This window comes from Heteronotia binoei, chromosome 5 (assembly GCF_032191835.1).
Source record: "Heteronotia binoei isolate CCM8104 ecotype False Entrance Well chromosome 5, APGP_CSIRO_Hbin_v1, whole genome shotgun sequence".
Lineage (NCBI taxonomy): Eukaryota > Metazoa > Chordata > Lepidosauria > Squamata > Gekkonidae > Heteronotia > Heteronotia binoei.
In genome coordinates, this window is record NC_083227.1 from 168,239,187 (window position 1) to 168,252,546 (window position 13,360).

The 13,360-nt window shown below is 42.0% G+C and overlaps 1 protein-coding gene across 1 annotated transcript in view; it reads right to left on the minus strand.

Annotated features, from left to right (window-relative positions):
• Nucleotides 1–3,286: 3,286 nt before the first annotated feature.
• Nucleotides 3,287–13,360, minus strand: part of LOC132573019 (transforming growth factor beta receptor type 3-like) — a 39,544-nt gene continuing 29,470 nt past the window's right edge. The window contains exons 10-14 of the mRNA XM_060240678.1: nt 11,313–11,630; nt 10,459–10,591; nt 9,808–9,882; nt 8,401–8,541; nt 3,287–3,372 (exon numbers count right to left, since the gene is read on the minus strand). Coding sequence (XP_060096661.1) covers nt 3,287–3,372; nt 8,401–8,541; nt 9,808–9,882; nt 10,459–10,591; nt 11,313–11,630 — 753 coding nt within the window. The remainder of the gene's footprint in view (nt 3,373–8,400; nt 8,542–9,807; nt 9,883–10,458; nt 10,592–11,312; nt 11,631–13,360) is intronic.

Genomic DNA, 13,360 nt, shown 5'->3' on the forward strand with positions numbered 1-13,360 from the left:
CTATGAGACAGATTCTGAAATTCACCCTAAAAGGTAAGAACATTTTATATAGCCTATTCCCCAGCTGCTGTAGATTAGGCATGAAAAGCAGGGGTACAAACCTTCACGAGTTCGATGGTTGTGCCAGGTGCAAATATGCCCTTCTTTACTGCCATCGTGTAGGAGATTAACATGTAAAATACATGATTGATTGGAAGCCAGAAGCAAAAGACTGAAATGAAGCCAGGGATGGGGCCCTTAATGCTGCATGATGCTTATTGAACGGAGCTGTATCTATGCTGAGCCTGTCCCAAGCAGAGCAGTCTCAACCCCTCCCTCTCCCTCACCGTAGACTTGGCCCCGTGGTACACTGTATGTTGACTTGCCCTGTACCAAATACTGGCAAACAATAGGTTGCTAGCTGTCCGAAAGGAATATACAGGCTGCCATGAATTTTTGTTTCCTGTGTTAGAAGGAACTGTCTTCACAGTCCAGCTGTTTCTTAAATTATGTGTTCAGTGTACTTACGTATCAGTATCCCTTCTCTGCTTCTCAGAATATAACTTTATTTCCTAGCCCATGCCCATTTTAAAACAAACTATTGTACAAAAATATCTGTACTTTAAAAAAACAAAACAATAAACTATTTACACTATCTTAATAACTCTGTGGTTCCAGCCTTTGTAGAGCAGGGACAAAGAGGGAGGGCTCTTAAAGGCACTGGGAGAAGGAAAAGAACAAAATGTGCGCTCTAGGAGCAGGGAGAGAGATGTGAAATAGCTAACTCAGTGCCATTGTTGACAAGATTCCTCTTATGAATCAAGTACTTCTTTGAATTCTGGATTGCACTTGTAGTGACCTAGGCTTTTTCAGCCATTATCAGGCATTAACAAGACTCCATTAGCATCTATGAGAACTAAAGGTTCAGAAGATGCTCTGTGACCCGGCTTTGTAGTGAAGGGTGTATAATGGTAGGTCTACAAAATAGCTGCCAACTTCAACAAGGAAGCTAGTGGCCCAATTGCCCAAAGGAGATGAGATGAGAGGTGTAATTTATGGGTAGAATGGGCCACATCCCATTTATGTAGGGACTGTAAACAAGTGCAGAAAAGGGCAACTTTTTTGGGAAAAGGTTTGGAACACTTTCCCTATGAAGAAAGGTTGAAACGCTTGGGGCTCTTTAGCTTGGAGAAACGTCAACTGCGGGGTGACATGATAGAGGTTTACAAGATAATGCGTGGGATGGAGAAGGTAGAGAAAGAAGTACTTTTCTCCCTTTCTCACAATACAAGAACTCGTGGGCATTCGATGAAATTGCTGAGCAGTTGGGTTAAAACAGATAAAAGGAAGGACTTCTTCACCCAAAGGGTGATTAACGTGGAATTCACTGCCACAGGAGGTGGCGGCAGCTACAAGCATAGCCAGCTTTAAGAGGGGATTGGATAAAAATATGGAGCAGAGGTCCATCAGTGGCTATTAGCCACAGTATATATATGTATGTGTGTGTGTGTGTGTGTGTGTATATACACACACACACATATTGGCCACTGTATGACAAAGAGTGTTGGACTGGATGGGCCATTGGCCTGATCCAACATGGCTTCTCTTATGTTCAGTGCAGAAGAAAGGATGAGCTTGGATTTCTGAATAACACTTGAATTAAACCAGTGGCTGTTCTCTCTCCTTGCAACCTCGGAAGGACAGCAGCAAAGATATTGACAGCCTGCCCTGCCAAATCTGGCCTACATGGACACAGGAAGTGTTGAAGTAGTAGCAGTCTTGATGTCTAGTGAAGGAGGCATTGTACAGTTTTACAGCCAGGCTGCACAGGTGTTTAATAAAAGGCAACACAATTTGCAGTGTGACAAGAGTCTGCCAAAGTTTGATCTTGCCTTGTCAAATTCAGCCTGTACTCATAAGGTGCATTACAATTAATACTTGCATTCCAGACTAAAATAATCAGATAGGGAGCCAATCTGGAGATGTTTTGTCTACACTTCCCTGTAACACCATCAACCAAGCCCACTCTCCCCCTGGCCCCAATCCCTGAAACAGACATAAGTATGATTGCAGGGCCTTGTATAATTGAGCAATTTGCTGGCAAGGGCAAAGTGATGGCAAATTGGTTATACAGCAGTGGAATGCAACACAATTCTGCAGAGACTAGAGGAGAAGAGGTCCACGGTGTCCAGCCACCAGAGTAGTAAAGCTGTGAAGAATCATCACTGCCATGAACAAAGGTTAAGAGCGGTAAAGCTGTGAAGAATCAGTGACATTTCTCCAGGAAGCTTGTCTCTATGAAGTAACTATCCCCTCCTACTGCCATCAGCAACCAGAATTACACATTTAAACTAATGCTTGAGCAAAGTCTGAAGCCATGAGGATTCAGCCTGGTACAAGCAGGTTCACTGAAACTGGTATTTGGCCATTGGCTAAAGAAAAAGTACAAAAGCCTGAAAAGAAAAAAAGACAGTAGTGTGTCCAGAAAGAAACAGCTTCCATTATCATCCTCACTTTCTGCATCTTTTTTTTTGCACATCTCCCACCCTGTTTCCACCGAAGAAACCTGCAAATCAAATTGATGCTGCACTGTGAGGCATGTTTTCACAAGTGACCCTAAGAAAGCCTTTTAAGCTAAAATGTGAACAACTGCAGAGGGCCACTTTTCAGTCCAATGCTTTTTAACTACTGTATGTTATGAGCAGCCCAAATGTTAGCAAGTATGATCCATGGTGTTCAAGCCTCATTCAATTGTATAGAGGAGTTACATGAAAAGACATGCATGTTCCAGTGGAAAAGTCATTTTCACAAAGGATGCCCCCAAAACAGCTACTAGTAGATCCTATGAGTGTTAAGATTCTGGTGTCTTCTACTTAAAGAAAAAGTACAAAAGTCTGAAAAGAAAAGACAGGTAGTGTCAAAAGAATCAGGCAGACTCCACCCACAAGGGAAAAGTGTTCCTACATATTTGGAGCACTCCCCAGCCATGCAGAAAGAGGTGACTTTTTAAAAAATGTGCAAAGGCACAGTTCCCCAATGGCTTGATGGGAACAAAGCATAAACACTGCCCTCTAGGAGACAGGAAATGTTAAGGCCATATGAGCATCAGTTAAAGAAAAGAAATAAAACAACTAAAAAGCAGGAAATTACTGCTTTTAAAATATGCGTTCACACTAATCTCTAGTAAACTGAAATAACTGGCATAGAGTTCACTTTAAAAAAAAAAAAACTATTGCTCTTTTTTGCCTTTCTTTTGTCCGAGCTCCATTGCTCCTGCCAACAAATACCTGTGTTCAGTAGAATTCTCTTAAGGTGGAGAACCAAGTGCGGAGCCAGCTGCAGTTGGAACTGAGGGGATAGCCAGAGGCTTTGGAACTGCTGCTTCTTCAGGATCTGGTGGGGAGGGAAGAATATCAAATGCAAGGTTACTGCACCTTGGTGAATAAAAACACTGAGCAGCCGTTTGCATATGTAAATTAAGGGTATGCATATTTTCCAGAAGTAAGCGTTAAGGCAAAGCAAAAGCAGCAATCCTAGGACTGCAAAAGCAGCAGTCCTGGTGTGGAGACACTTGAAACTGGCTAGGAATTACTCTAAAACAACCAGCTAGATTGCTTATATGAAGCTGCTTATTCCATCTTTTGCATTCCCTGTTCTCTGGTACTAGTTCACCTCATCAGATGAGGGGAACCTTGTAAGGATTGCTAATAGAGTATTGAACATATGAAGCTGCCTTATACTGAATCAGACCCTTGGTCCATCGAAGTCAGTATTGTCTTCTCAGACTGGCAGCGGCTCTCCAGGGTCTCAAACTGAGGTTTTTCACACCTATTTGCCTGGACCCTTTTCCAACATTAAATCCTATTTTTCTAGTATCTTTAGTGGCGTGTTCTCAGACAATTAAGAAGACAGCCTCTTGTTCTCTGCAAGCACTCAGGGAGGTTGCCCGTCTCCAGACTGGAGAATCTAACTTTGGCTGCCAAAACAAAAAGCACATCCTTGCATACTAGAAAAATAGGATGTAATGTTGGAAAAGAGTGAATAAGAAACTATAGGTGTTTGCAATTAATAATTAATGGGGCAGTGTTATTAGAATGGGTGGCAGAACTAGTCATGCTTGTCTTGCAACACTTTCCCCCCTGTAAAACACACAGAGACACTGAAAAACCTTTAACACCCCCAACATAGTCCCCTCCCCCCCCCCAAAGCACAGCTTTTGCACAAATGCCCAGCATTAAGGTTGCCAACCTCCGGGTGGGGATCTCCTAGAATTACAACACACCTGTTTTTGAAAAGCTCACCCGTTGCAAACACAAACCAGTTCAAAATAGCAAGTTTTACACACACAACAGCATCCTCTCAATAAATAACTGTGGGGGATGGCAAACCAAGGATCTAGGATTCAGGCAAAACTCTATGGCTTTACTGACTCCCAGAGAGTTGTATCAACATGCAAACCAATATTAAAGGGACATGTTACTGGTATAAGGTTAGCTGTGTTCAGTTTAAAGCCATCGTTTTATCCATTGGGTATGTCTCCTCTCCAAACTATGTCAGCTTAGAACAGTTGCTTCTCCACAATTCTCTAAATAATGTCTGTGTTGCAAAGCATGCTTTCCCCAAACAATATGAAGCAGGCTACACCAAAAGCATAAGCTGACCCCTCTTTTTCCCCCATAGGAACCATCTGGCATTTGTTGGATGGGTGGATCAGGATATCACTAGCCTCCCATCAGGGACAGTTGTCACAGTCCCCCATAGGAAACAGCTGGTATTCATTTTGTTTGTGGGGGGCAGCTGTCACTTTGGTATGTGGCTTGATGATGATAGGGTACCCTTATCTACTACTCACCTCTCTGAAACATCCAAGTCCCAAATCTATTAAAATTAAAGGTTGTGGCTCTTTTGTTATGGAGCTATCTCAGTGAAAAAGATAGCTAGAAACTTGCTTTTTAAAAATAAAAGCTTGTGATTCAGATGAACTTAAACAAAATAGAAAAACAATGGGGTACAGAAAAAAGGGGGAAAGAAAAAAAAAAGAGGTATACAACATAATTATGTTTGCCAAAGACAATCATTTCCTTAATTATAATTTTAAGGTATTATTCATAAAAAGTTTCAAACTAATCTATTTTGACTACAACAGTGGTTTCATCATTACTATGTATTCAACAGAACATATTTTTGCCACTTCTACACATTCATTAGAACCTTTAACAGATAAATAGTATACCTCAGTGTAAAATAACATCTACTATGTATCTCATATAAAGAACCCATTTGTAGTTGGGATATTGCATTTGGAACACATTTTAATTTTACTTCTATTTCATTAATATACATTTATATATGGTATTTTCTCACTTTTTAAGCTTGTCTCCTGCTAGCATAATACACATTCCATCTCCTCAAATTTCTTAATTTGTTTCTCACATACGCTGTTTCTCAAATACGCTAATTTCACCATTACTGCATATTCAGAAAGTTTATTTTCCCAATCTTCTAAAGGTGAAGAAAAGCTGAGTTTCCATTCTGCATAAATAGTTTTAGCTGTTGTCACCAGGTATTTAAATATCCCTTCTAAAATTTTGGTAATTTGTTTGTTGTTTTTGCATCAAAGAAACCAAGGACAGCTAGTAGGCATAGATATTATGGTATTAAAGATGGGGGATGGGGGATTCCCAATATAATTTACTATTATGATGCATATCAATTAAGGCACTTAATGACTTGGTTGGAGGGAGAGTTAGGAGAAGAGCTGAATGGGATAGAAAAAGAAAAATTAGAGGTAGTAGGAGGAAAGGAAAGTTTATTTGATAGAACGAAAAGGAGGAAGAAGATAGGTGATAAATTATCAACCTTTATGGGGCCCAGTAGGGTATGGAAGAAGTGGAAAAAAGAACTCGCTCCGGAGATATCATCTATTACTAAAATGTGGTATTATGATAAATTTGCTCCATTAAGGGGATCGCTGTCAAAGGAAGTAGGAGATAAACTGAAGAGGATTACGATTCGAGAATTGAAAGAGGTTTGGGGTACTGATGGGGTGAAGAAAGAGGAGTATAATATTTTGAATAATATTAATTGGTTGTTAAAAAGTCAAATCTCCTCATTGTTGAAGGAGGAAGAACTTAAAAATATTGGTAAAATAATTAATACTCCCTTTGAAAAATTGGTGAAAGAGTATGGAGAAGATAAGTCAAAAATAGTTTCAAAATTGTATAAGATTTTATTAGGTACAGGGAAATCCCCGAGAGAATTTTTGAAGGAATATTGGGAAACAGATATTGAAGATAAAATTTTAGATGAAGATTGGGAGAGGATTTTTAGATTACCTCCCTTTGTTACAACATCTAGGTTAATGCAGGAGCAGGGATTGAAGATGATACAGAAATGGTATTATACACCCATTAAGATGTATTATATTTCTAAATCAGGGAGTAAAAATTGTTGGAGGAAATGTGGAGAAATTGGAACTTTCAGTCACACGTGGTGGGATTGTCCCTTAGTGAAAAAATTCTGGGTTCAGGTTGGCATAGAGATTACAAAGATTATGGGAAGAAAAATAAGTATATCTAAAGCAATGGCAATTATTAATTTGGATGGTGTGGGATTAGGATCAAAAGAGGATAGTAAATGGATTAATTTGATGTTAGTAGCAGCAAGACAAGTGATAGCAAGGAATTGGAAAGAAGCTGAGGAACTGACGATCACTGGAGGGATAAAATGAATAATACAATAATATTGGAGTATTTAACGATGAAGATACGAAGAATGAATGGATTAAAGGTTAGGGAACAAGAGGAGGGCTGGTTTAGAAAGATGGTGAGGTATCTGGAAAAGTTTAAACAATTTAAGACGATTGGTTGGTTAATAAGGATATGAATGGATAAGAAGTTTAAATAGAGGGATGGAGTTGTATTTGGATGAAATGTTAATAATTATAAATATATGGAATATTATAATGTATCTATGGCCTGGGACTCTCACAGAGGTGTAGTGGTGTTGGAATATATAACAATAAAATTATTTTTAAAAAAATGTTAGGCAGAACACCTAATAGCATGCTCTTGGTTTCCACTAGGAATTTAAACTTTAATATATTCTGCATTTTTGGAGTATTTATTTCCAATACCTTTTTGCTCTTTTGCAAATCCAGCACATTATAACATCCAGAGGAACTAACTTGAACAAAGCAGGGGCTGTGGGAGACTGAGGCAAGCAAATAAAGCCAAAGTGAACAGCATATTTAAAAATATACACAAGGCATGCAAACACACTTTGTGGTGTTTTCAAAAGGATCATATTGAATCAGATTTGGGGAAGATCAGAACAAAGCAGGGGAAGCCCCAGAAAGCAGACAGTTGGGGACAACATTCAGTTGTCCCAAAGAGCCCTTTCCTGTTTGAATGCCAAGCTGTATCAAAGCTGCCATGTGGAAGCAATCTATGTAGGAATGCATGCAGCTGTGCACAACAGTGTGAATCACCAAGGTTTAGTCACATATAGTTCATAATTATGAGCAGGGCTTTTTTTGAGCAAGAACGCACAGGAACGCAGTTCCGGCTGGCTTGGTGTCAGGGGGTGTGATCTAATATGCAAATGAATTCCTGCTGGGCTTTTCCTATAAAAAGCCCTGTGTGAAACAATGGTGACATCAGGGGGTGTGACCTAATATGCAAATGAGTTCATGCGGGCTTTTGCTGCCAAAAAAGCCCTGATTATGATACCTTGATTCATTTTTTATAAGAAGCGAATTTCTAGAATCTGTTTCAGAGAAAGTTGAAACTGCATTAATGGTGTAAATCAGGAACAAGGAGGTGACCATAGATGGGGATCAACCTTTCCAAATGCACTCACATCCCTTCTTACTGTCCCTGACTTGTCACTACTACAACTGTTTGGCTTGTTCTTCTATTGTTTTGTCTATCTGCCCTTGTGGGGGGGGGGGGGGAATGTAATTATTCAAATAAAATATTGACAATACTTTTTTTTTTTTGCCATAACATACTAACCAAAAAATTTACTCAATGCCATACCCCCTCCATGGCCCTAAGTCCAGGCGTTTCCATGCCACCATGTCCAAGCAACTGTGTCACAGATCACCTAAAGGCCATGTTCCCTGCATTTGACCTTGACTAGAACTTAGCTACAAAGGGATCTATTACGCAGAACTCAATGTAGCAGGCAAAGAAGTCGTCTCACTGAACAGCATGGAAGAACCACTTGTGCTTTCTGTGCCTAATACAAATCCCTAATGCCCTCTCAAAGCTATATTAGGTTAGGGTGTTGTGGTCTCGCTCCTACCAAAGGCATAGGAGTGATTCCAGTTAAGAAAATGACTAGGCAAAACTTGGAAGAACATATTAACTATGCTTACATAGATATGAGCTGGGTTGCTTGTGTGAAATAAGTGGTTACCTGTGGCACTGCGGGCAGCCTCACATCTCCCTGCCTGGGAATGAATGAACCAGAGCCCACCAGTGAGGGAGATGCCGATGATAAAGGCTGAGAAGGCTATGCCAACTACTGCTGGGAGCTCTAGGTGTGGGGCAGCTGTAACTGTAGAGAAAAACACAGAGGGAGAAAATTCATTCCCTTAATACATCTAGCAAATGCTGTTGGATCAGATGGCTTCACAGTATTGCCGGGACCACTGAGGAGATGCTAAACCACACAACACAATTCTGACTATGTAATGAATATATAGTATCAAAATACAAACGCCTGTTTTGCTGACGAGGAATGTATTAACTATGGCGTTCCTGCTATTATGAGTGAAAATTAAAGAAAGCTAGGAATTCTGGACTGTCACAGTTGATGATTGAATAATTTTTGGCACTACTGGACCTAGAAAATTACACATTATATACAAGATTGGTCCCTATAAGAAGGATTAGAGATCTGAAATGGCTTGATAAGTGGACTGGTTCTCCGTTGGACCTTTTCCTTGAATATTGCACTGGAATATAATATAGTGGCTTTAGGCCACATAAGGACAGTAGGAGCGTTGCAGAATTTATGAGGTTTTAACTTTTTGCATGACTGATATGTTGTGTATTGTTGATACTCTTTTTGTATTTTTATACTATATATTCATTACATAGTCGGAATTGTGTTTTAACATGGAGAGTTTCAGCTTTGTTGGGTCAGATGGGCCAGTGCTCTAAGTAGGGCTCACTCAGGGTAAGGGCTCTTGCTCCTGTTCCAGCAGTCTTTCAGAAACAGGAAGAGAGACCCCTTAGAGAGTGACATTAGTGCCGTGCCCTCTGCACGTCTGTCAAGCATGAGATTTCAAAATAACCAGTCCTTGAATATTGAAACAAAGTTTGGTTTATTGGTAATCCATGTGGCTCATCCGAGCTGGGAAGAAATTGGAACTGATACTTTGTAACAGTAGAATATAGGCTTTAAGATGGCACATCAAAGGTTCTATAAACAATTCTACATTCACATGTGAAATTCACACGCTAGGTTCCTTATCTATCTTGCGGCTAGCACATCCTGGGTTCAGGTCTGGCTGAGCCTGAGAACAAGTCCCAGGAGGTCTTATCTTCAAAGAGGACATTCCTGCATTTGTTAGTGAAAGCGAAAGAAGAAAGGTGGGGGTTGCTACTTTGATGTGCCTTAGCTTAATTCAGGGTTCGTATCAATTCTATAATCTAAGTACTATAACAGAAGATGAATATACAATGCTTGACAACATCCAACCACATACAGAGCTCTAAAGACAATGCAAGAGAACTTGAGTCCACTCTTCTCAGATCCAGCCCCTAGAACCAATCTCAGGGAAATGGAGAAAGTAAGATAGTGCAATATATTACTTACTTGGGACAGGCTGCAACTTCCGTGAGCGGTTTATATCCTTCAGTACCTTTCCTTGCTGGTTGAGCAGGAAATTATCTACAGAAAAGTATGATAAAGTTAAGAAGGAAACAGGAAGATTTGCAAGCAGCAAGCCCCCCTCCCATGAAAAATAGGGCTCAATTCTACAGTCAGCATGGCCCCTTTGCTTTTCAGCGCAGACAGCCTAGAGGCTGTTGACATAGTCTCAGTTTCAGGTTTGGTGGGACCAAACTCATGAATGAGCTTCTATAGAGATGTGGCTTCTAGATACTTACAGGCAGGGCTTTTTTTGGTAGAGAAAGCCCAGCAGGAACTCATTTGCGTATAAGGCCACACACCCTGATGTTACCATTGTTTCAAATAGGGCTTTCTGTAGAAAAAGCCCAGCAGGAGCTCAGTGCATATTAGGACACAGTACCTGATGCTAAGCCAGCACGAACTGGGTTCCTGCTCAAAAAAAGCCCTGCTGTCAGGTCTACACCCGGGAGGAGTCACGGCCTCTTCCTTCCACTCCCTGGTTTTACTGGAGAGCCCTCACCACTAGTACAAGTCAGTTTAGTATGAAAGTAGAAGTGGTAGGTTGTGATGCCTCCCTTTCCCCACTCAAAACCAGAATTCATGTCAAGCTCTTACCTGGCCTCAGATTTGGAGCTGCAGCTCTGGGTGGAAGCTCTACAGTCACCATGATGGGCTTCGAGATGGTGCGCCGGAAGCGTCCACTGGCCAGTTCCTCTTCCTCCTTGCAGGCCTCATTCTCAGACTGGCACTGAAACAAAAATCTGCTTTAAAAAAAGAGTGCCGCATCCTCAACAGCAGGGACAGCACTGGACATCACAGGCTGATCATAGATAACCTCTCATCACGCTTTAGTTATTTAAAATATTTTTTGCCTGCCTTTCTCCTTGGTCGTTTTCGCACTCACCTCCAGCCGGCGCGACCCCCCCTCTTCACTGCGCAGGATCTGCGCGGATTTCGCACTAAATGCCGCGGAGCAGCCTTTTGCGCCGGAAACTCCCGTCGCAAAAGCCGCTCAAACGGGAACTGCTTTTTGGCGGTTTATGTTTGAGCGGCTTTTGCGACGGGAGTTTCCGGCGCAAAAGGCTGCTCCGCGGCATTTAGTGCGAAATCCGCGCAGATACTGCGCGGTGAAGAGGGGGGTCGCGCCGGCTGGAGGTGAGTGCGAAAACGACCCTTGACAATCTCAGACCTCAAGCTAGCAGGAGAGCTTTTGGACCCAAAATTGTATCCAAAGTACCTTTTCCCCTCACCCCATCCAAGGAGCTTCATTCTCATCTCCTCTAGGTATCACCCTTCAGTGGGAAGATCAAGAGCAGGTTAGAATCAAGGCTCTCCAATACCTCACCAGTCAGGACATTGTCTTTTGAAGCAGTAAGGCTGATAACACTGACACTAGATAAGGGTAGTGTCCTGCCAACCAATATCTACTAGAGATCAGCAGCCACTCATTAATGTGATGAGTTAGAGACCTTAGGGATTGGGCCCTTGGGTTTGGTGGGGTCCCAAGGCTCCCTACTGCAGAGCGTCAGGTGGCAGTGCAGGAACTGAATGGAGTCATTGAAGATGGGTTGGAGCACAAAACTCATTCGTTGACGTTCTTGATACCCTTGAGGTAATGCATGGCCCCGGGCTGCTTGCTCAGACCTTGACAGAGTGACATGAGCATTAGCCGCACAGCCATGGTGGATCAGCACATACGGAGAGGACAGTGAAGCATCAGAGAACGGAGAGAGGAAGCACTGCTGGATGGTGAAGCCGAGACACAAGTCATACGCAGCCAAAGCAGCCTGAGAGGAGAAGAAAAACACCATCCGGTTTGAAAACATATAATTCTTCTGCATACTATTTCCTCATAGAAGTGTTGACTCACTTCTTCACTGTTTTATGTATTTATGTATTTTATTTACCTTAGATTTATATTCCACTCTCTCCACAAGTGGGCTCAGGGCAGCTAACAATTAAATAACATTTTAAAAAATACAGTACTAAAATTATTAAAACACAACTTCGTGTTGCTATTCAAGAATAACAGGCAGATTTCAGAGCATTCTTCAGCACGCAATTCAATTTCAGATTAGTTCTTTCAGAATTTCATTATAACCATCGGTGGTCCTTGAAGATGTTACAGTTTCTAGCAGATGGTATTGCTCAGTTGTTGGTAGAGGTGGCAGCTCTCTCTCATCTCAAATGTTGTAGGAAAGTTTAAATAATTGTGTTTTACAGTCTCTGCAGAACTGGGAAGGAGGGCCTTTAATCTCCAGGAGGGTGTTCCACAGTGCTGGCACTGCCACAGAGAAGGCCCTGGCCCTGGTGGAACTCAGCCTGGCCTCCCTTGGTTCAGGGATGCAGAGAAGATTTTAAGCTCCTGTATGCAGTGCTCTCTGGGGAACATGTGGGGAAAGGTGCTCCCGTAGATAGACAGGTCCCCAGCCACACAGGGCTTTAAAGGTCAATACCAGCATCTTGAGACTGATTCAGAATGCAATCGGCAGCCAGTGCAGTGCTTTTAGCACAGGTTGAATGTGCTCCTGTTGACCTCAGAAGGATGGAAGGCTGAGTCAATCATGAGCTGGCAATCTGAACCCAGCTTCCGCCGGGATCGAACTCAGGTCGTGAGCAGAGAGCTCTGACTGCAGTACTGCAGCTTTACCACTCCGCACCATGGGGCTCTTACCCTGTCATTGTTAGTCTTTAAGCTGCCACTGGATTCTTGCTCTTTTCTACTGCTACAGACAGACTTAACAAAGCTCCTCATCTTGATCAATTTATTTATATGTAATGGACAGGAAATAATTCCTCAGGTAGAAAGAATGGCCTGCTCATGTCAGATCTCCTGCCAGACTAAATCCAGCATGAAGTCTGTGGATTCAATATATTTCTCAATTCTTTCACCATAATTATCTTTTTAAAGTTATGTTTGGTCTCCAAGTGTGTAGGATGGCCAACTCATAAAGGGCACAGATCTGGCAAGGGATGAGGTGGATCCTGACCACCCAGCCACCTGCAGTTGGACCAGTCAAGGGAGGGGGTGTAGTCCATGCAACCAGGGACAGCCCAGGGGACAAAGGATCAAGCCAGGAGAAATTCATCTAAGCTGCACAGGCTTTTGCTCTTTCTCTTATCTAAATCAATAGGAAAAGGAAACAGCAAAAGTGACCAAAAACAGCTGCAGTGTTAAAGAAACTGCTTTTGAAGTATGCAAAAGTCTGGGTTGAACATGGAGGATAAAATTGGCTGTAAGCCTAGTGCTACCAAAGTCTTAAAGATAAAGCACTGCAAATTCATTTGCCTTCAAAGGAATCAGAGAGTTAAAAACTGACCCCTTACCATGACCTGGATAGTCCAGGCAAGCCTGATCTCATCAGATCTCAGAAGCTAAGCAGGGTCAACTCTTGGATGGGAGACCACCTTGAAATACCTTGAAAATTCTCAGTTTGTGGTTGCTGGGGAACTGCTGTCGGTTTGGTTTGAGTGGGCTGAAGGTGAAGGTGATGCTTGCTGATTGATTAGGAGTGGC